The sequence below is a fragment of the Dioscorea cayenensis genome, chromosome 18 (genome assembly GCF_009730915.1).
Source record: "Dioscorea cayenensis subsp. rotundata cultivar TDr96_F1 chromosome 18, TDr96_F1_v2_PseudoChromosome.rev07_lg8_w22 25.fasta, whole genome shotgun sequence".
Classification (NCBI taxonomy): Eukaryota; Viridiplantae; Streptophyta; class Magnoliopsida; order Dioscoreales; family Dioscoreaceae; genus Dioscorea; species Dioscorea cayenensis.
In genome coordinates this window covers 1,386,339-1,410,778 of record NC_052488.1, presented here as the reverse complement: position 1 = coordinate 1,410,778, position 24,440 = coordinate 1,386,339, and the positions used below count along the sequence as shown (strand labels likewise).

General features: G+C 34.5%; 1 protein-coding gene and 1 non-coding gene across 2 annotated transcripts; one reads left to right on the top strand and one right to left on the bottom strand.

Moving 5' to 3' along the window:
• Positions 1-1,788: 1,788 nt before the first annotated feature.
• Positions 1,789-18,530, top strand: LOC120282179. Its single transcript, XM_039288938.1, has 8 exons — positions 1,789-2,081; positions 2,229-2,438; positions 2,598-2,992; positions 3,672-3,787; positions 4,154-4,232; positions 4,850-5,090; positions 18,183-18,267; positions 18,387-18,530. The coding sequence occupies exons 1-8, from the start codon at positions 1,789-1,791 to the stop codon at positions 18,528-18,530; spliced, it is 1,563 nt and encodes a 520-aa protein (XP_039144872.1).
• Positions 12,375-12,481, bottom strand: LOC120283151. The gene has a single exon (XR_005543151.1). It is a non-coding gene; the product is annotated as a small nucleolar RNA R71 (small nucleolar RNA).
• Positions 18,531-24,440: the final 5,910 nt, after the last annotated feature.

Below are 24,440 nucleotides of genomic sequence, written 5' to 3'. Positions count from 1 at the left end.
GCTTGCTCGGGCAAAAACTTATCTTGAACAACTTCTCCTGTGCTGATGAACAATTTATGTTCTCCCATTCCAGCTCCAACCCGGGTTCCTTGGTAAGTTCTGCCGGCTTCTTTCTCTCGAATTCTAACTATGTTGTTAACCTTGCAAGTTGCTGCGCTATTGCCATGAATGACTCTTCAATGGATGAGCTCTCTGCCCTCAATGTCGCGCTCCAATCACTCTTAGTCAATCGACTCAATATCAAGCATATATTTGTCAACACATCTACAACTCTCAGCATTCTCAGTCGTCCAAACCCTGTCATCGCGTGGAGGTTCAGCTTTCAGATTGCCAATATCAGATCACTGTAAGATGAGCTGGGATCTCCTACCTTTCATTGTATTCCCAAGATTTGGATGCTCCCTGCCATCAACCTGGCCACCCATGGCGTCAACTCCTCTGATGTCAATCTTTTCCTCTTCGGACGTGATCTTCCCCATTGGATAATGAAGTCGTTCATTGATTCTGGATTTAAGTTCTAACTGTAACAATTTCTTCCTTTCTTATTTTCCCAGCTTAGTTGCTTCTTTTGTTTCCATAGCTTTATTTTAATAAAATAGCCCTTGTGGTTTTTTTTTCAAAAAAAAAAAATCAGTGAAATCACAATTAAAATAAATAATTTTATTTCAAAATCAAAATCAGTTCAAAGAAAAGAAACAAATTAATTTGAAGACACATAAACTAACCAATTTCCATCTGCGAAGCCATTGTTTTCTTGAATAGCTTCTTTTTTGGCAAATTCTTCCATTAAAGCTCGCCGACATTCATTTAGTTTACTAAAGAAAATGAGGAATGCTTGTATGAATGAATTCTCATAGACATAGAAATCCACCAAGGAAACAACCAAAAATTACTGTAAAAAATGGTGTAACTTCTATAAAATAAAATTTAAACAGAAAATCTTGGAATAAAAATTTAAAAGGTAAAATATGAGATCAAAAGAACCCATTAAGGATCAAATGTGCTTACAAAGGAAAATGTACAGGGGAGTGTGAACAAAGCTAATCATTGGTCCAAGTGGCAGCCAACATGGAAACTATTCGTTGGAAAGGTTGTTGTTTGAATGGGTGGCAGTTATAGTTAGTTATTTATATGCGTTGATTCATGCATGCTTCTTTTCAATAACTGATGCATCCTTTTGTAAAGGTTACAATCAATAGATGCAATTGTTATTATAAATTCATGTATCTAAAACACTGTAATCTAATTAAGTTCTAAGAAAGCAATTCAAGCAAATTTTGTTTTTCATATAATTGTTCTGAAACATAGTATTTTTCTTCTCTTTAATTTCATTAATTTGGTATCAGAGAGCCAGGTTCTTAGGTTCTCAATTTCTCAGATTTTCAGATTCTCTGGTTTTTCAGGTTTTTCAAAAAGATCAAAAGCATGGCATCAAATGGTAATAGCATGAGTATATCTCAGCCTACACGTCCCATGTTCAAAGGAGAAAACTATGATTTTTGGAGCATCAGAATGAGGACATTGTTCAAATCTCAAGATCTATGGGATTTGGTGCAAAATTGTTATCATGAGTAAAATGACTAGGCAAGATTGAAGGAGAACAAAAAGAAAGATTCAAAGTCTTTGTTCTTTATACAGCAAGCAGTCCATGAAACCATTTTTTCCAGAATTGCAGCAGCAGAAACTTCCAAACAAGCATTGACAACCTTGCAGCAAGAATAGCAAGGTTCCTCTAGGGTGATAGTAGTTAAACTTCATGCTTTAATGCAAGAATTTGAAACTATAAGCATGAAACACAATGAAGCAGTACAGGAATTTATTTCAAGGATATTGGCAATCATTGATAAGATGTGGGCCTTTGGAGACGCAATTATTGATCAGATGATTGTTGCCAAGGTGTTAAGAAGTCTAACACCACGTTTTGATCATGTAGTTGCAGCTACTAAGGAATCCAAGGATCTCACTCAATTTTCCATAGGTGAGCTTAGTGGATCACTTCAAGCTCATGAAGTGAGAATGAATAAATCTGCAGAAAAATCAGAGGAGAAGGCTTTTCAGGTAAAGACTGATACAATTACCAAGTATCCTTGAAGAATGGCAGGAAGAGGTTAAGGTAGAGGTCCTTATAGAGCCAAACTTGGTGACAGAGGAAGAGGAAGGCATATAGAGCACAAGCAGTTCACTGATCAAAAGAATTATAAAGGTAATGTGCAGTGTTTCCATTGCAGGAGATTCAGGCTTATTCAGGCTAATTATTGGCATAAAAATAAAGCAATGAATGTGGTTGAAAGCACAAAAGGCAATGAAGATTCAAATATTTTTATGGCACATTGTGAAGAAGTTGGGAGTGAAGATAGAGCATGGTTAATAAACAGTGGATGCTCTAATCATATGACAGGAAGAAGAGAACTTTTCAGAGATTTAGATGAAACAAAAAGGTAGAAAGTTAAATTGGGAGATGATAAGGAGATACAAATGAGTGGAGAAGGTACAGTGGCTATCACAACATCAGAAGGCCAAGTCAAGCTATTGCATAAAGTTCATTATGTCCCTAATCTTGCATATAATCTATTGAGTGTTAATCAATTAATATTCAGTGGATATTCTGCTCTATTCTCAAATCAAGCTTGTTACATCAAAGATGCAAAAACTGGGCAATTAGTGATTAAAGTTCAAATGACAACAAACAAAATGTTTCCACTTGACATTGCACAAATGGAAAACTATGGACTGGTGTCAAAGGAACTGAATACTTCTATACTATGGCACTTGAGTTATGGTCACTTGAGTGAAAAAGGTCTGAAATTACTTCATAAAAAGGAAATAGTATTTGGACTTCCTCAAATGGATCAATTGGAAGTATGTGAAGCTTGTATTTATAGAAAACAGAACCGAAGAGCATTTCCAGGTAGTGCAAATTGGCGGGATTCATCTCAGCTTGAACTCATCCATGCAGATGTATGCGGCCCCATGCAAATGGCTTCTCTTGAAGGTAACAAGTACTATTTATTATTTACAGATGACTATACTCACATGAGTTGGGTATATTTCATTAAATACAAGTCCTAAGTATGTGAGCAATTGAAAAGATCAAGGCATTTGTTGAAAAGGAATCAAGTAAGAGTATCAAAGTATTGAGAATAGATAGAGGAGGGGAATTTCTCTCTAAAGAATTCAAGACCTTTTGTGGAGAGAATGGGATTCAAAGACAGAACTATTATAGCAATGGCTCGAAGTTTATTAAAGGAGAAAGATCTTCCAAATTGTTTTTGGGTCAAGGCTGTTGCAACAACAGTACATATACTGAATATTTCTCCAACAAAAGTTGTGCAAGATATAACTCCCTATGAAGCTTGGAAAGGAGTAAAACCCTCGGTGGGTTATTTAAAGGTTTTTTGGTTTCATAGCATATTCTATGATTTATTCTCAAAAAAGACAAAAACTAGATGACAAATCAGTGAAATGCATCTTCATTGGATATTCAAATAAATTCAAGGCATACAAATTATATAATCCAATGAAGGGGAGAGTTATAGTTAGTAGAGATGTCATCTTTAATGAGGGTGCAAAGTGGAATTGGAAAACTGAAGAAGAATCCCAAAAGAAGATCTCAATTGAAGTTGCAGAAGATTCAGTATTTCCACCTACATCTAATGAAAGTATTGTTCCAGAGAACATTAATCAAGGGATTGGTTTAGAAGAAGGATCAACATCAAGAGATCATTCACATAATTCATCCAATACAACAAATGGTGAAACATCAGAAGAAGTTACTCCAGTATCAAAGGTCAGATCTCTAAGAGAACTACATGAATCTTATTCTTATGCATTTATATTTGCGGATCTAATAACTTTTGAAGAAGCTATTACAAAAGAAGAATGGCAACAAGCAATGAAGTAAGAAATCATAGCAATTCAAAAGAACAAAACATGGGAATTATCTAAATCACCTGAAGGAAAAGAAACTATAGGACTGAAGTGGATATCTAAAACAAAATATCATGCAGATGGATCTATACAAAGGCACAAGGCTCAGCTAGTAGCTAAGGGATATTCACAAGTGCAAGGAGTGGATTTTCAGGAATCTTTTTCACCTATTGTGAGATTAGAAACTGTTAGAATTCTCATTGCATTGGTTGCACAAATGCAATAGCCTATATATCAACTTGATATAAAGAGTGCTTTTCTAAATGGAGAGCTTCAAGAGGATGTATTCGTTAATCAACCAAAAGGTTTGTGATTGAAGGAATTGAATATAAAGTCTATAAATTGAGGAAGGCTTTATACGGTTTGAAACAATCCCCAAGAGCTTGGTATAGCAAGATAGATCATTACTTCATACAATATGGGTTTGATGGAAGTGAAAGTGAACCAACTCTATATAAGAAGAAGAAGATAGGAAGCAATGATCTATTGCTGGTTTGTTTATACGTGGACGGCATCATATATTTAGGATCTTCACAAGAATTTAATTGAAGAGTTTAGATGGACACTTTTGAAATGAGTGATCTTGGGTTAATGTAGTATTTTCTTGGGCTAGAAGTGAGACAAGGGGCTGATGGAATTGTTCATTGTCAAAAGAAATATGCAGAGAGTCTTCTATACAAGTTCAACATGAAATAATGCAAGAATATTTTGACTCCAATGAATGCAAATGAGAAGATGCAGTTGCAAGATGGTAGTGGCAATGTTGATGAAAAGCAATATGGAAATTTAATTAGTGGGTTGAATTACTTGGTTCACACAAGACCGGACATTTCTTTCTCTGTTAGCATGGTTTCAAGATACATGAGTAATCCTACAAAGTTTCATTATGCTATGGTGAAGAGAATTTTGTGTTACATTGCAGGATCAATCGAGTTTAGGCTGTGGTATAGTAAAAGTTCAAACTTTAAATTAGTTGCCTTTACTGACAGTGATTGGGCAGGTTCTTTGGATGATCGAAGAAGCACTTCAAGAATTGTATTTATGTTAGGTTCAAGTGCTGTTACATGGAGTTCTCGGAAGCACAGCATAACAGCATTATCATCGATAGAGGCTAAGTATGTTGATGCTACATCATCAGTTTGTCAGGCAATATGGCTGAAAAGGTTGCTTGAAGACATGGGGCATCTTCAAGATGAAGCAATTGAGATCCTATGTGATAATAGACCAGGAATATATATAACAAAGAATCCAACAATGCATGGGAGAACCAAACATGTGGATATTCGTTTCCATTTTATAAGAGGACTAGTTGCAGATGGAAAAATTATTGTGAAACATTGCATATCTGATGAACAATTGGCATTTTTATTCACAAAATCTTTACCAATTAACTAGCATAATTATTAGATGCCTAACTTTTTTGAATGTCATCCATACAATATGAAATAATTATAACATCAATGATTTGGAATTATTGATGTCATCCATCCAATGTTATAATTTTCCATCCAATGGATGACTTTTCCAAATCATTTTATAATTTTTTTGTCATTCTTTTCTTTGTAGAATGACAAAAAAATTATAACATTCAAGTAGAGATTATCATAAGCAATACCTCTTGCTCTTAAAACCAAAAGTTGTCCAGGCTGAGCTCCTTTGGGTATTTGGAAAATAAAATGATCTCAGATTATTAGATGCCTAACTTTTTTGAATGTCATCCATACAACAAACATTAGGTATGCACCAAATAGATGATGGAATTTACTTATCATATTGTTTTCTTGTATTACTGCTACAATAATTATTATAAAATATATTTAGACACTAGAGAACAACAAACCTAGAACCTCCATACCTTATAGATGGGGCTTACCGCCGTAAACATTCCCATAAGGCTCGTGACCATCTTCTCCAGCTCCCTTACGGCCTAGTCCTTATATTTGAACTCTAGAGTTTATATTTTGATTATTGGTTGTTGGATCTTTGAAGATTTATTTGTTTTCTTAGTTGAAATCATATCTATTTGAGTCTAATTGTGTAATTAAGTGCTTAATTGCTAACAAGACAAAAGCCCTAACTATCATACTTGGTATTGCTACGTGATGAGAAGAAATTCTCACCTAACATAGGCTTGCCGCAATTCGAGAGGATGGTGGGTACACCTCTGGTTAGGGTAGATTATCTACTTAAGAGATTGTTATTAGTCCACAATAAGGTTTCATAGGGTGTTAATGCAATTGTACAGATGTATGTATCAGCTCTGCACCTTTTCAGTTACACTTCACCTGAGAAATCAGGGGTTTGTATAATTCTAGAAATCTTTCGGTTAAAATAGGATTGCATGCTTAGACAACCATTGTCCTATTCTTCATAACCCTAAATGGATGCTATGCCCAGACGTCACTTTCTTTCTTGACTTCTCTCCTATTATTTTCAGTATTTTCTTGTTCTTGCTTACTTTTATTCACACATAACACTCACTATTTATGCTATTTTCCAGATCTAGAGTTATTACTAGTACTCACTTTCATCCCTGTGGACCAACACTCTGCACTTACGCACACTTTATTATGAGATTGGCACGTATGCTTGCGTTCCCATCAAATTTTTGGCACCGTTTCCGAGGAAGAATAATGATATTAAGAACACTTGAATATCTGTCACTTTAGCCATTTCTTTTTTTCTTACTTTTTTTTCTTTTGTTTTCTTATTCTTTTTCTTTTGTTTGATTTCAGTGTATGTGACACACCTGTTGCGTGCGTGTATCGCAAGTGCATGGGTGTTGAAGGAATAAAGTACCCAATAGATCGAGTAGTCGAATCTACAAGGAACGGAAGTATTAGTAATGACTACTTCTAAGTTATCTAGTCGGAATCAAGAATATGATAAAATGAACTTAATCACGAGAAGTATAAATGTCACAAGTAAACACGAAAGAGTAAAAATAAGGGAAGTCTCAATCAATGAAAGTGAGGTCTCCGGGCAATGCTCCCCCTAGAATTTAACATTAAGCGCAAGATTCACAAGTGTTTCTAAACCGAGTTAATCAAGTCGAGGAAATCCAAGAATAATCAGTCATTGCCTCCAAATCACCGATACTAGTCCCCTACGAAGTCCCGGTGGAGAAATCACTCAATCTCAACACCTTACACCACATATGACTCCAATAGACTCTAGGGATTCTTAAGAGTACATCTAATTCCTAAGGATAGACCTAACCCTATTTCTTGGTGAAAGGTCCTTAACCCCCTACAAGGTCCTGAAAAAAAAATCTCTCAATCTCAACACCTCACACCAAATATGGCTGTATAAAGCCTAGGGAATAGGAAGATAGAATGTACTAATCGGAGGGTAAAGGGGACACTCCACTATCTCATGACTCACCCTCTCAACCATCTTCAACCTTGAGGTTTTAGCCCTAATGGAGACTTTTCTCTAACCAAGGCAAACAAATCATGCATACCAGTTAACCATAACATCAACTAGGCAAGCAAGTAATAAAAAAGCAAGATTAAAACTTAATTAAACTCGGATTTAATAGAAAACACAAAGTAAATCAATATAAGAATAAAATCCTAGGGTTCATATGCCCAAATACCTACTACGGCTTATCCCTCCATGGGGCAAATTACAAAACAAATAATGCAATGTAAAACAATGAAAACCATGGATTAAACCCCCCTTGAATATGTGATGATGGCTTTGATGGGTCGTTCAATGTCTTGAAGGATTCCTCTCCGAAGCTAGGTCGCCGATGGCTTCCTTAATGCTATATAGAGACTTACTATTGACTATTATCATAATGTTTACAGTCATTTTAATAGCATTGTTAGCACATTGGTGAGAGGATTTGAGCTTTCTTGACTTTTGTCTATCTAGCAATTGTTAGAATCGATAGTTAATTATGAAAAATTTTCTTTTAAAAATAAAGGTTGGAGGATTGTTGTGGCATGTGTCCTATTTCTGTGCACCATAGCACATAAAAAAGCCATTCAAGAACTAATGAAATGTTTAGCATGAGGAAAATGTTTTGAAAAAAGTCTTGAAAAGCTTAAAGTGGCCAGAAGTCCTAAAAAAATTTATCTTCTATTGCGTATTGGAATATAATCTAGAAAATTTTTAAGGAGACCATATCACTTGGTAAAAAGATTTATACAAAGTAAAGATTGACTGCATTATACATTTCATTAACCCTTTTGGTAAATCCATACACTAAAAATATAATGACAAAACATGAGAAAATATTCCCTAAGTATATAAATTTTGGAAGATTATGATGAAATCAATCCGTGAAGAATGATTGTTTTTTACAGAATCAACAGGAGATTTTTCTTTAAAAGTAAAGCTAGAAGGATCACTATGTCATGTGTCCTGTTTTTGTGCATCATAGCATATAAAATTGTTATTCACGGGCTAGTAAAATGTTTACTTTTAAAGGAGAATCCTCCATAGTTAAATGTGTTGATTATGTATAAAAGTAGTCTTCATGGACTAATTAGACCATAGTCTCCCTAAATTATTTACCTAGAGAAGTTATACTTATGCCTTAGTTTTATACAAAATAGACAGGAGATTTTTCTTTAAAAGTAAAGCTAGAAGGATCACTATGTCATGTGTCATGTTTTTGTGCATCATAGCATAATAATTGAAGTTAAATAAACTAAGCTTTCTCATATCATATTAATTGATAATCATATAAAAAATATGTCCCAAAAAACACTTAATTTTGCATCATGGAAAGAATAGTTGAAGATAAATAGACAGTGAAGTGATTCATGTACAAAAACAATTGTGCCTATGCATAAGCAAATTAGCAAACTGAATACCATCATCTTCATTCATTATTAATAAAGAACATTGCTGTTCCAAAATCTCCATTGTATTATATGAATTAAAACATCAAGAAAACAACTACAGTAGAAACTACTAGCTCTGTTCATCCATTAAAAACATATGAATATTCTACTAAGCATACACAAGTCACACAACCAATGAACATAAATCATACTAGCAACAAATAATCAGGTCACATTGCTAGAATGTCGCAAACAAACTATCTTAAATCAACCCAAAATTCAAGAAAGAACTTTCTATTCTTTAATATAACACAACAAAGCTGAACTTTTCATCAAGCAAAAGTTGAGTGGTTTCTCAATCGGTCAAGTTCTCGTACTGAAAAATGAACAATAGCATGTAAAGGGAATAAACATCAAACAGATAAACTTCATAATCGAAAAAATTAACAATTAATAGTAGCCAAAGCAAAACTAGATCATAGAGAGACATCAAATCATCGTCAGAGGCTTACAGCAAGCTGTATGACGGAAACACCTAGATGGCACCAACGAAGCCTCAACAAGCCATTTCACCTGAAGAATGTGAAGAAAAAACATCATTCATGGGACGTTTATTTGAGGAATGACAACCTTGCTTGGATATGTATATTTGAGGAGTGAGGCATACCGCTGTTGCCGACGAAGTAAAGGAACCGAAGATGATCCAAAGAAAAGAGGAAAAGGGCGACAAGCTTCAAAGCGACGCTTTAGGCATGCGGGGACGCCGAAGAGGTGGATATAGATGAGAAGAGAGATCTTTGAGGCAGCAACGGCGGTGGTAACTCCGGTGAGTCCTAAACGGCGGTGGAGAATGCGGCGGAGAACATGGCGACGTGGGTGAGTGGCTTAGGGATTTGGGGGACTTAGGGAGTGAGGGAGACTTCATTAGGGATTTGCCCAATTCTTTTGTTTTTTTTATTTTTATTTTTTTAAAAAGAGTTTTATTTAATATTTAATATTTGGAGAAATAAACCATTATAATTTTAATTTTAATTTTAATTTGAATCATGAAATTTATATTATTATTTGATATGCATAAGAATTATAAATATTATAATTACAATAATTTTATTTATTTATTTTTAACTGATCTCAATTAAAAATATTTTAAAATAATTAAAATCAAATCTTTATTGGCCAAAAAGAAAAACACATTCATTTTCTTATAATGCTAGTAGTCAATAATAATGTTTTAAAAAAAAATTACTACAATACATAATTGTTTATCTAAAATTATATAATCACATAAAATTATATGTAATAAATTGATTTATATAAAATAACAAGTTGACTAATTTTCATCAGCATCTATTTAGAACTCAATAGTAACTCTACATTTTTTGTTTATATTTAATTATATTGGTTTTTGTTTTAAATTTTTTCATATATGTACTATTTATATTTTATATTGTTTGTCTAGTGAGATTTTGAATAGAAGTGCAAATAACAATCTTATTTGTTTGTAAATTAAGTAATTCTCATAAGTTTGTAAATTAATTGATTAATTTATATATCCAATTGATTTTTTATTATCATCTTATTTTTCACGATATTCTTATAATTTATAGAATAAATTATTATGACATTATTTTTATATTTATTTTATAATTTTTAATTTTTTTTATTTAATTATGATTGTTAATATAAATATAAAATTCAATTTTGATAATATTATTCTCCATCAAATATAAATATAAAAATTAAATAAAATTTGAAATAATATATTAAGAAAAAATTTAAAGTATTATTTTTAAATTATTCACCATAAAAATGGATCTGCCTAAATTGTGGGTAAATATTTAGTATCAAAATCTTATATTTAAATTATTATTATTACATTAGGATTATCCATAACTATTTACCTACAAACATTTCCCTAGATAATCCATGGGTAAAATTTAGGCAAAAAGTTCACATATTTGATTAACCAAGGATTACCCATGAATATGTTCCCATGGATAACATGTCTGGGTAATTTGTAGGTGATGGTACAAAATTAAATTCTTTTTAATTTACCCAGGGATTACCCACGATTGCAATACACACAAACAACTTTACTGGGTAATCCGTGGGAATATTATATTTACCCACGGATTACCCATGAACAATTCTCCCACGCAAATATTCCCTGGATATGCCGTAGGTAATTTCCAAGCGCGAACTATCCACGTTTTTTACCCACAAATTACCCAGGGATGTATAGTACCTGGGTAAATCCGTGGGTAAATCCGAATCTATTCCCTAGGTAAATTCAATATATTTTATTTTATGAATTCCTTTCTATTCCGTGGGTATTCCCTGTGTATATACCCATGAAACGTGTCCCTAGGTAAATTGCGGTGGGTAAAATGAAATTTTCTTGTAGTGTATGACGAAGAAGGAATCTATCAAATTTGGTGAAAAACTCCCCCCAAATTCAGAAAGACCTCCTCTCTAAACTCTAGCCGTTTTGCCTCCCAAAACCCATCAAAGAGTCTCCAAAGAATAGGGCAAAATAGCTATTTAAACTCAAAAACCAGTGCCTCATGTAATCGCGTGGGCTTCCACGCACCCGTATGGGCTGCAGAATTGCCCACAAGACAATGTGGAATTTTCACACAGTCGCATAAACAGTGTTTGCTACAGTACTTTTACATGAAGAAAGCTCCAAAACACTTCTCTTGAGGCCACATAGAGATATGGGAATGTGGCTGCCTTTGCTGTAGTAGGTTATAAGGCTTCTTGTCGTCTAATCATCATTGGGAAGGCTCTTAAAATCTTCACACAAGTCGGGATATGGGAATGTGGCTGCCTTTGTACCCTTCTAACTCAAAATCTAACTTGAATTCTCTTGAAAGTTGGCACACACCCTCATGTGTATAACCTCCGCTTGTGTCTTGATCCTTATGTTACACAAAAGACTCCCAAAATGTGCCTCATGACATATCTTTGCTTCCTTTTCTTCTCTCAAGGCCTTCACAACCCTATTTGCACAAAGGAACACCAAATATAATTTATGAGACATAAAACATGATAAAAATGATTCTCAATCCATGTAAAATATATAAAGAAACATGTTTACTCAAGCACTTATCAATATGTCACCAAAGGGAAAGACAATAAGATCGGCAAAAGGCAAGAACAGTATAGAAAAAGTGATTGGAACCAGATTGAGAACAACTTTACTGAACGAGACAGGATCTTTTACACTAAGTGTTGAGGGAGAGTAGCTAAACACCATGGCAGATTAAGGGAATCGACACAGGACCCTTTCAAATTATGCTTGTCCCACTCTTAAAGGTTCTCAGTCAAGTATGGCGCACCCACCAATTGCAGCAAACAACTTTGAGCTTAAGCCTACATTTGTACAGATGGTGCAGAATTCAGTACAGTTCCATGCATGGGCTACCAAACGAGGATCCTAATGGTCACACAGAAGGATTCCTTGAAGTTTGTGATATGCTGAAGATTAACAATGTTTCTAATGACCCAATTAGACTGCGCTTATTTCCATTTTCATTGAAAGGAAGAGCTAAGCAGTGGCCTCAAGCCCTTCCTCAAGCATCTTTCACGACTTGGGAGTAGCTTGTCGAAGCGTTCTTGGCACATTATTTTCAAATGGGAAGAACAACCAAGTTACGTCAAGAGATTACAGCTTATGCACAATTAGACACTGAATCACTATTTGAGATATGGGAGAGATTCAAAGACTTGTTGAGAAAATGTCCACATCATAAGCTCCCTAAATGGATGAAAGTTCAAATGTTTCATTAAGGCCTCAATCTGAATACCAAGCAGCTCATTGATTCGGCAGTAGGAGGATCAGTTGGCAGTAAGACCCCAGAGGCGGACAAACAATTGATAGAAGAGATAGCCATGAACAACTATTAGTGGAATTCAAGAGGCAAGTCAGTTTTAAAGCCAGGCAGGATGATTGAAGTTAGTGAAGTCACAGCATTAGCAACCCAGGTGGAAGCTTTAACCAAAAAGATTGACAGCTTGTCTACTCAAAAATCGGCTATAGTCATGGCGTGCGATAAGTGTGAGGGAGGACACCTTTCTTCAAATTGTTCTATTATCAGAGCGGCGCGTGGACCCATCGAACAAGTGGATTTCATTGGTAATGCCCCTAGCAATAAGGAAACCCCTACAGTGGTACGTACAACTCAGGATGGTGGAATCACCCCAATTTCTCTTAGGGAAATTAAGGGCAGTAGTAGAAGCCCCCGCCAGGGTTTCCTCCTCACCAACAGAATTACAAGAGACCCACATTGGAGAAAGTGCTCACTCGGTTTATTTAGAGTACAAATATTAGGTTTCAGCAATCAGATAACCAATTCCAAAGCATAGAAGCATCGATGAGAAACCAATAGGCTTCTTTTCAGAATTTGGAGAACCAAGTGGGACAGATTGCCAAATTATTATTTAAACAACCTTAAGGAAGTTTATCGAGTAAAACTGAAGCTAATCCCGTAAGCATCTCAAGGCTATCACTCTTCGGAGTGGTAAGGAGGTGGGGATGGGTAGTGAAAAATTGATGGAGAAGGAACGCACACCATAAATTGAAGTTGTTGAAAGTCCGGCAATGGAAGGAGAAGCTACTCCAAATGTAGAGAAGAGAACGCCACCACTAGTGAAGGAGTATGTTCCCCACTTCCCTTATCACTCAAGGTTGAAGAATGATTGTACGGATGAACATTTCAAGAGATTTCTATATTTGTTGAAGCAATTGCACATTAATGTACCATTTGTTGAAGATCTCTCTCATATGCCAAAGTACGCTATGTTTCTCAAGGGCCTACTAACAAACAAACAGAAATTTGGGGAGGTGTCAACAATGACATTGAGAGAAGAAAACTCTGCGTTGCTTCAAAATTGACTACTGAGGAAGCAAAAAGATCCATGGAGTTTTACTATTCTTTATTACATTGGTAAATTAGCGGATCTATGTGCTATTATTAATGTGATTCCTTTCCCCATGTTTAGGAGAATTGGACTTAGTGACCTTAAACCAACTAGGATGACTTTGCAACTAACAGACCGCTCCATTATGCATTCTAGGGGAATCATAGAGGATGTGTTGGTTAAGGTTGATAAATTCATCTTCCCAGTAGACTTTGTGATTTTAGTGTAGATGAAGATGTTGAACTGCCCCTCATTCTTGGTAGGCCATTTAATATTCATTATCAAAGATCCTGTCTTGTTTAGTAAAGTTGTTCTCAATCAGGTTAAAATCACTCTTTCTATACTGTTCTCACCTTCTGCCAGTCATGTTGACTTGCCCTTTGGTGGCATAGACTGAAATCAAGCAAAAGAAAAAGAATCAAAATTTAATAAAGAAAAATAGAAGAAGAACAAATAAGAAAGAAAAGAAATGACTAAAGTGACGGATAATCAAGTGTTCATAATATCACTAATCTTCTCTGCCAACAGTGCCAAAAACTTGATAGGGAAGCAAGTGTAAGTACAGAATGTCAGTCCACAGGGAAGAAAATGAAAACTAGTAATAACCCTAATTCTGAAAATTAGCCACAATGATCAAATTTTGTGTATGTAAACAAAAGCAAGTAAAAATAAGAAAATACGGGAAATAATAAGAGAGAAATCGAGGAAGAAAGTGATGTCCGGGCATAGCATCCCTCTAGGATTATGAAGTGTAGAACAAAGATTGTCTAGACATGCAATCCTATTTGAACCAAAAGGTTTCCAGAATTATGCTAAACCTTGATTTCTCAGGCGAAGAGTAATTGAATAGATGCAAAGCTGATACAGACATCCACACAATCGCATTAACACTCTATAAAACCTTATTATAAGCTAATAACAATCCATTAAGTAGATAATCTTCCTCAAAGCCCTAATCCGAATACAGAACAGAAATGCGATTTCTTCTAAAATCCACTCCACATGATTGCAAAGAGAACGAAGATTGCCAATAACTCACTCAGGAGAATTGACAGAGATGGAGTCTCCAAAGTACCCTACACCCAGGCTTACTCACAATTGCCTCTAATCATGGGCTGCTTACGGACGTAAGAACTAGGCTATAAGGGGGATGGAGAAGATGCTTGTGAGCTTTACGGGAATACTTACGGCAATAAGGTAGCTGAAGAAGATGCTCACAAGCCTTATGGAAACACTTATAGTCGTAAGTCACATCCGTAAGGTCTTCTGTTTGTGTTGCGGTCCACAGCTTACGGTCGTAAGTACTGGACCGTAAGCTTCAATGTTATACTTCTTGCGACCAACTTTATAAGCGTATGCTATGGTCATAAGCTCCTATGGATGGTCCTTATCAGCATCCTTACGGGCGTAAGCCTTGCCTATAAGGTCCTCTGAAATTGCTCTGAATCCTTCTTACAGGCATAAGCAAGCCTGCAAGTTTTTTTAGAATTTACTTATAACTGTAAGGTTGGCTGTAAGCCACCCACTTTGCCTTGTCCTTGTTCTAATGATGTCTAAGGAGCTCCAACTTCATCATTTAGGGTATGGAATGCTTCTTTTGGCTCTCTCTCATCTTGAAGTACTGCCCTAAGCCTGTCAATGCAAAACACACTAGATTTAGTATCGAATTCAACAATATGATTCTAATATATGTCAAATGAGTGTACAAAATGATATGAAATACATGAACATTGTACACTCATCACCTATTTATCATTTACAACATATCCATTGTGTTTAGAGACACATGTTATAAGAATTAACAATTCAGCTACAAAAGGAAAATATAAAAGATTGTTTTAAATCCTTTCTACTCGAAAATGTTAACACGGCAAATACAAATATGAAGGTATGATATGGCACAATACAAAATTAATATTAAATATGAATCATAAGATTTACTTTAAGGTTTAAGCCAATAATAATATTATAGGTTGTGTATTTCAATCAAGATTTTTTAGAGGGAAAATTAGGAATTTTAGAACTATAACAGTGTCGGTGGGATGTGGAATTAACTTGAAGTGTTAATGTTATTGGGAGTTTACGCCATGTAGACACTTGTAGAGAAACCAAGCAGAAGACAATTTACAAATGAGTTAATTTAGAAAGGGAGAGGGAGAGTGTGGTTCAGTTCAGTAGCTTAGTAATAAGATGATGAGTAGCATGCATACTTACAAAGTGGAATGGAAGAAAAAGCTCCAATTGGCAAGACAATGAAATAGAGAAAGAATTATCAATTACTGAGATATTATATTGATGGTATTTGTAGGAGAAGATACCAAATTCACAACAACATAAAATAAAATACATAAGAAATACATGTATAATGGGGACGTAAGTGTATGTGCCAATCGTGTAAGAAAGTATGCGTAAGTGCAGAGTGTCAGTCCATAGGGAAGAAAGTGAATACTAGTAATAACTCTATATCTGAAAATTAGCCTGAAAAGTGGAGTGTTTTGTGTGTTAACAAAAGCAAATGAAAACAAGAAAAACCCGACAAATAACATGAGAGAAATCAAGTAAGAAAGCGATGTCCGAGCATAGCATCCATCTAGGGTTATGAAGTGCAAGACAATGGTTGTCTGAATATGCAATCCTATTTGAACCAAAAGGTTTTCAAAAATTATACTAAACCCTGATTTCTCAGGCGAAGTGTAACTGAATAGGTGCAGAGCTAATACAGACATTCACACAATCGCATTAACACTCTATGAAACCTTATTGTAGACTAATAATAATCTCTTAAGTAGATAATCTTCCTCCAAAGAGAGAGAGATTACTCTAATCTAAATACAGAGCGGAAATGTGATTTCTCTGCTCCACATGATTGCAAAGAGCACGAAAATTATAATCAATCCACTCTGAAGGATTGTGGGAGACAAAGTCTCTAAAGTACCCTAACTAGAGCTGTAGCACTATCTCTCTAATTGCGGCAAGTCTATGCTAGGTGGGAATTTCTTCTTGTCATGTAGTAATACCAAGTATGAGAGTTAGGGCTTTTGCCTCGTTAGTCATCAAGTATTCAATCACATAATTAGACTCAAATTGATATGATTGCAAATGATAAATCAATTAAAGCATCAAAGATCCGACAACCAAAGTTAAAGATATAAATGCTAGAGTTCAACTATGCCCAAATATCTACAAAATAGACCTCCATTAATGGAGGGAAAGCATTCAAGATTCAAGTAGAGAAGGAAAACATAAGATCCATGAATGTAGATCCCAAACATCCACACACGCCGCCAAGATGGTCCCGATGGCTACGATCCTCAATCCCCTTGAATGTAGATCGGAATCACCCTCCAAATTGCTCCTTAAGTATTGAAGATTGGTCTCTTCTCTTCCTCAACCTCACCTCCAAGAATCACCCCTAAAGAATATATAAAGATAAAGTAGAGAATGCCCTACAAATTCTCATAAGTTTTATTTATACCCAACTGCTTACGAGCTGCTTACAGGCGTAAGGACAAGTAGTATGGCAGCTGGAAAAGATGGTCACGAGCCTTACGAGTACACTTACAGCCGTATGTCACGTCCATAAGGTCTTCTGTTTGTGTTACGGTCCAGCTTATGGCCAAAAGTACTGGATCGTAAGCTTTACTGTTCAGCTGCTTGCGACTGCCCTTACGGCGTATGCTGTGGTTGTAAACTCCTCTAGATGGTCCTTACGGGCATAAGACTTGCCCATAAAGTCCTTTGAATTGGCTCTAAATCCCCCTTACGGGCATAAGCATGCCCGCAAGGTCTTCTGGAATAGACTTACGGCCGTAAGGATGACTGTAAGCCACCCAGTTTGCCTTATCCTTGTTCTAATGATGCCGAAAGAGCTCCAACTTAATCGTTTAAGGTCTAAAATGCTTCCTTTGGCTCGCTCTCGTCTTTAAGCACTGCCTTGTAGTGGACACTGTTACAAGTTAGGATCTTCCCAACCCGTGACCCGACGGGTCAACTCACCCGGTTTACCTGATCAATAGGAAGTTTTTTTTTACTTTAAAAAAATAATCAAAAACTTTATTTCCTTGGCATGGGATTCAAACCTATGACGAATTCTACTCATTTAAAGGCCTTAACCAAACAACCCAGCATTTCTTAGTGATTAGTGCATGGAAGTTATATATATATGTGTGTGTGTTATTGATGTAAGATGCATTATATATAAATTATTCTTATATAATAAGTGTAATGTAAAATGTTTTACATGTAAAAGCTACTTTTTGGTGTTTGGTTGGCTGCAAAACCATCAATTACATGTAAAACTATTTACACAATAACCCCATTTTACAGTATTTCAACTTACAGCCAATTTGGCTGTAAGTTGAAATACAGCAAAACTCATCCCTTACATTCACCCTCTCTCACAAAGACAGTAACACCACCGACGAAGCTCAGGCTAAACAAAATGCAACCCCTCTCTTTTATGACTCCAAACAAGCAATCTTTTCTCCCTCCTATGACCTCTTCCATCTCCTGTGAACTTTTCTCCTTCGGTTTCAGTCCGGTCGAAGGTTTCAGCTTCAAATTCAGAACAGTCTCAGATGGATGTGGATTAGGAGCCCTAAAAGATAGATCCAGAAAGGAGGTTTGTGGATCTGATTGGAGGGGATCAAGGAGATGGTTCTCTGATGTCGAATCGCCATTCGCGTCGGCGTCTCGGAAGGAAGGATCGGATAACACTTTGCTATATTGGTCGATCACTAGGTGTGGCATGGCCATACTTTGGATGGAGGAGATGAAGAGGATGAGGAGGAAGATTCACTATTTGCTGGACTGGGGGAGTTGCCAGAGGGCTCGACGGTGTTTAGGAGGAGGATCATGGCGGCGGCGGTGGAGACGAAATCATAGAGATTATCCAGATCAACGATATAGGAAACCGAAGCCTCCATGTAGTTTTTTTTTTATTTATCCCGGATTTAAAAATCTTTAATTTAATTTTTATTTGACATAATAATAATAATAATAATAATAATAATAATAATAATAATAAGCACTAAATTATCGTTTAGTAAGTTAAATTCAAGGATATTGAATAACTAATTTAGATAAATAAAATCTATTAATTTAAATCCATTTAAATAATTAAAATAGATTAATTTAAATAAATAAAATAGATTTTAAATGAAATATTAAAGAAAATTATAAAATATAATTTTCTTTTTTAAATAATCTCACCACTTACTTTACATGGTGATTTTAACCCACAAGTTTCATAAAACCAAACACTTGAAAAGTAAATGCAGTATTTTCATTTACAGGCAACAAAACAACCATGATGTAAGTCAAAATACAGTAATTTCAATTACATGTAATTTGACTTACACTGTAATTTAAAATAAGGGCAACCAAATAGCCCCTAAAATTATTAATCTAACATAATTTATATACAATCTCTTTTAATTATAAATTTTAGTCGATCTTAATGTTAACAATATATTTAAAAAAACATTTTTACTTAAAATAAATATATTAATTTATTATAAGATCATGTTAACAACTAATTCATTGTAAAAGAATCATTTAAAATATTTTTAAATTAATCATTTCTATATTTAATAGTTTTTTATAGAAAAATAATTTTTCATTTAATAAGATCCCTTCAATTCCAACCGGTATCAAGGATTCTTACAAAACTTTAAATTTAATCCCAAATCAACAAATATTCATTTTTTGAAAATATTATCAAAATACATTTCATTAAAAATATTTAACAAAATAAATTAATAACTATAAATGTTTTAAATTATCATGATTTATTTGAAATTATCTTAATTTTTTTTAAGATTTCTATTTGATTTTGGGCAAAATAATAATAATAATAATAATAATAATAATAATAATATTATTATTATTATTATTATTATTATTATAAATCATTACAATCCAATAATTCTTTCATGATGTTGGGTTTGCTAAGAATTGTTTTGGAAATTTTAACCTGTATTCTAGAGGTTTTGCTAATTCTTCCTTAGTCCATACAGCATAAGGAGATATTGGTTTTCTAACTTTTGGTGGTCCTAAATTTTTTTTTTTTTTCATATAAGTATATAATTCATTTAATTCTTCCATATTACTACTACAAACTGTCTCTAATTTTTTCCATACTCATTAGAAAAAACTGTGACTACAATACCAGCAGAGTCATATGCATTTTTCTTAATTGTGGGAACAATTAGCACAAGAAGAAGCACTTCCTGCAGGCTTTGCAATAGCAGAAAATGTATTCAGAGAGCTATCACATAAAGATGCAGGTGCTATTGTGAGGTCCAGTGTTAAATTCTCCCTAAGACCTCAAACCCTAGTTTATATGGTTGATCAAGAAAGAAGAATCAAAACCTTGGAGATAGAACTTACTCTAAAGACTGAAGAAGTGATGAAAGCTAAAGCTCAACTTAAAAAAATTACAGAAGAAGCAGAGGAAATAAAACAAAAGTTTATAGAAGACAAAAAACAAATTCTCTCACCCATGCTTAGATCTTTTTCATATGGTATTCTATAATCTCTAATTGTTTTAATTCATTAATATGATTCTTAAAATTTGTTTGTTCATAAGGTGTTGCTTTGATAACAGGACATTAGGATAACATGTCCTGTTATCAAAGCAACACCTTATTCAAATCATAACATATTATTCTAAAATCCAAATAGGACATTATAATGAATATAAATTAGAAAATAAAATTAAAGAAAAAAGGTGGCAATGGTTAGGAGGAGCCTATGACTACTTAATATATACAATATATCTTAAAAATAGATGGTATAAAGCTATTGAAAGTGAAATAAAAGAATTTAAGGAATGGAAACAAGAATTAATTGAGGAACTTGAGGGAATAGAATATTGTTATTGTTAAATGGAAGAAGAACAAAACTAGTTTAGAATTATCATAAGTAATGATAATATCGTTATTATTTCATCTCCTCCAAGTATACTACAGAAATTGCAAGGCTATTAGTAGAATTAATTTTTGTAATTGTTCTTCTAAATCTTTAATTATTTTTAAAAGTTGGGTTGTATCCACCATAGTGTTTACTCTTAGAACAGACTGCCAAGCAATAGTTTCTTTTTATCACAAAAAATTTGGAGACTATTCAAGGGTAATCATATCCTCTGATGACTTAATGGTGCTATCAGCAAGCCTGGGAGATTTTCCAGAAGGTCTAGATGACATAGATGAAAACAATCTAGACAATATGATGGAAAAATAAAGCTAAGGACATAGCTCATTATTGTAAATAGAAGAATTACTATTTAAAAACCATGGGAGCCCCTTGTTTTAGCCCCTTGTTTCCTTTAGTTGTTTTCTTTAAGTCTTTAAGTGTTGCGAGACATATTGAGGAGCTGGTCTTTGCTTTCATGAAGAAATGGGATTTAAATTAGAAGGGGTATTTTGGTAATTGTATGGATGATGGAGTTTAGTTGTTTTATGGGTCCCACTTGATGGAAAGTGGGTCAACGAGCACAAGTCATGAGCTTATACAACAAGCTGTGAGGCATACCGGAATTTGACCGAATTCCATCATCTTGGCCTTGAAAACAGCAATTTTGCCGTTTATTGTATTTTTTATTTGATTATATCTTGTGCTAGAAACCTCGGATTGGTAAGCCATTTTCAACATTAGCTTTTATTTGTTAAGTCCTTTATTTTAATGTTGAAATTTGAAAACTTGCCATTTTCGGATAATTTTCGAATCTTCTCCTTTTTTCGGTTTTTAGTATCTTTCTTTGGGTCTATTTATTATAAGTCTATGGGCTAAGGTTGGGATCAGTCTTGTAATAGTCCTTTTATCACTACAGCATATTAGGTCTTCCCCGGCGTTTTTATTGGCCTTTGGGGGAGTTTATAAACGCTAGTAAATCACAGCATGGCAATTTCAGAAAACGCCGGAGAGAACGCCGGGAAAACGAACGTCGCTGAAGTAACGGCGTTTTAGAGCAAAAAACACCGCTATAAGTTGCGGCGTTTCATACTAAGGCGCCAGCAATGATGAAGCGAATTGTCAGAGAATGGTACAGGTTTGCCGGCGTTTATAATATAAACGCCACCAGTATTCCGGCGTTTATTAATGTAAAACGCCACTAATATTTACGGTGTTTCATAATAAGGCGCCAGCAATGGTGAAGCCGATTATCCAAGAATGGCACTAATTCGCCGGCGTTTATCGATTAAAAACGCCACTAATATTACGGTGTTTTTTTATTAATAAACGCCGGTAAAAACCAAAATTCATTCTTTTGTTTATCCTGGCGTTTTTGATAAACGCCGGCAAATAAATAAATCCTGTAATATTTTTTTATATTTTTTCACTTAATGCCTATAACAAACTTGAATATTACTTGAAACCGAAATGAAACTTCTCTATATGTTAATAAACAGAAATATGAAAGCAATAAATAATGTACATTCTTGTATTTGAATGCCACAAAGATATATAAATCAACTTAGAGAGATCTTGAATAATCTCATTCACAAACATAAGTATTTAACAAAATATGATAGGTGAAATTGTGCCAAAATTTCATAGAGACATCAAGACCATCAAAGTTCACATAACATCACATAAAAAAGTGGGAAAAATCAAACGTTCATCGGTCTTGTTCATCGAACTTCCTAAGAGGGCATCAATGTTTTCGAGAAGTCTGATTCTGCAAGAATAATGTAGAGTATTAGATAGTATTCACAAACACAACATTATATATTTAATGTACAATTACCTGAACATGCACACTAGACCCGGCTGTGTTAGCCTTAGGGGTTTGAGATCCAATGCATTGATTCTGCAATAATTACAATTACATGTTTAAAATATGGAAATGAAAATAATAATATAGTACTAGAAACTTATAGAGAGTATCATCCAATCACACACACAAACACAAAAAATGAAAAAATAACTTCTGTTTATGGAAGTATCTAAAGTATCTAATTACTAGTTTACAAGTTTGAAGTACCTGCGATTGAGAAGATGATCCAACTATGGTAGGCGGGGGGATAGTTGCTCCTGGGAATTGTTGTTGTAGGAAAGTATATAGAGCGTTGTAATTAGCTCGTTCTCGCCCAAGCTCATCTTCCATCTTTTGGAACTTTTCATCCATCTGTTGGCGAAAATCTATGCACTCAGATGAATGACCACCACAAGTTGTGAGACGACGGCTATCTGAATGGCCGTAATATGTTGTAGGTGTAGGACCCAATCCAAGCCCTCTTACTCGGCCATGTCGCTCTTTTCCAATCACCTGAGTCAAAATTTCTGTTTCAACCATTCCCTCATCCCCATCTATTGATTCATATTCAGCTAGTTTTTCATTCGCCTTTTCCTACATTTATGTAAAAAGCTTTTAACAAATGTTATTTCTAAAGAAATCAATAGAAGAAAAAAAAAATGGTCAAAGACTTAGTACCATAATGTCTTCCGTCTCTTTATTCAAATATGATCCATCCTTTTTAGTATGGGTCGCTTTGAAAAACTCAAAACGTCCTATTTTCTTTCCACTTCTAAGCTCCTAAATCAAGAAAATATAGATTAGTAATGTTTAATAGCAAATTGTACTCTTTGGGAAAAAAATTGTACATAACCAAATATTGAATCTATTTCAAAGAGTTAACAATTTGTTACCATTTCTTTTTCTTTTCTCGCAAAACTTTTTGAACCAGAAGTGTGTGTATACTTTTGTTGCTTTCTCGAGGAAACCCCAACTTGTTCTGATTCCTGCATAATAACATGAACATTAAATTACATATGTAAGATACCATGATTATTACATTTAAAATAAACAATATATTATTCGTACCTCCCCTTTCCTCGAGTACCAGAAGTCAACTAACTCTTCCCATTGCCAGGTAATGGTCCCTTCTGGATGCTTCTCTTTATTTGCTTACAGTCCATCCGCTCGTTTGAAATATTTTTTCTTCAAATCATGTTTGTAGTCCCTCCATTTCTTTCCCAAAGACTTAAGCACATAGTCTTTTGGGATTTCAAGAACAAAGCGCATCTATTTGACAACCAAAAATAATTTCAACCAAATATTATGACCATAATAAGATTTTTTTGTAAATAAATAGCACCTTATGCATAACACAAATTTAACCATAAAAGAATACCTCAATGAAGTTTAATAGTTCGTCCTTCAATGTTTTTGGCACTTTATGCCAACTTTCATATTGAAGACCAATCTTCTGGCTAGAGCGAGCGATCATACCCAAGAATGAAGAAAACAATTGTGCCTCAGGCCCAATTGGTTGTCCAAGCCGATTTGCACTGACCAATACTTTATCTTTTGGAGGCAGTGCCCACAACTCCTTCAAAGTTGTTCATCCTCTTCCTTTATGGCGTCCCACATTGTCAACTAAAACAATTCATGTGCCCGTTCATCAAGACAAAATGGTTTGAATCCATTACTCAAAAAAGTTGTTTTTTTCAAATCAATTGCACAAAATACCTGTGTTTACATTAACCGAGCCACTGGTATTTTCAAGTATGTTACCATGGTCTTGGTTTTCATCATCTCCATTGTGGTTTGAATCAGTATCTGATGAATGACTTGAGGTGCGAGGTTGAGCATCATGCATTTGAGTAAATGACATCCCACCTTCATTAGATGTACCAGCATTTCGACTGGGATTTGTTTCAGATCGGATTACTTTCATAGCCTTCAATTTTAATCTTGGCATCTTGATGTTGTCTACATGACATCATAATTGTAGGTATACATCAACCAAGAATAAATAATATATATATATATATATGTATGTATGTCTA

Excerpts from the sequence above, each read along its gene's own strand:
- LOC120282179 (XM_039288938.1), top strand. The coding sequence starts at position 1,789 with ATGAAACACAATGAAGCAGTACAGGAATTTATTTCAAGGATATTGGCA. Across the intron at positions 4,233-4,849 it reads ATTCGTTAATCAACCAAAAG|GATCAATCGAGTTTAGGCTG; the intron begins GTTTGTGATTGA and ends GTTACATTGCAG. Across the intron at positions 18,268-18,386 it reads AAGATAGATCCAGAAAGGAG|GTGTGGCATGGCCATACTTT; the intron begins GTTTGTGGATCT and ends GTCGATCACTAG.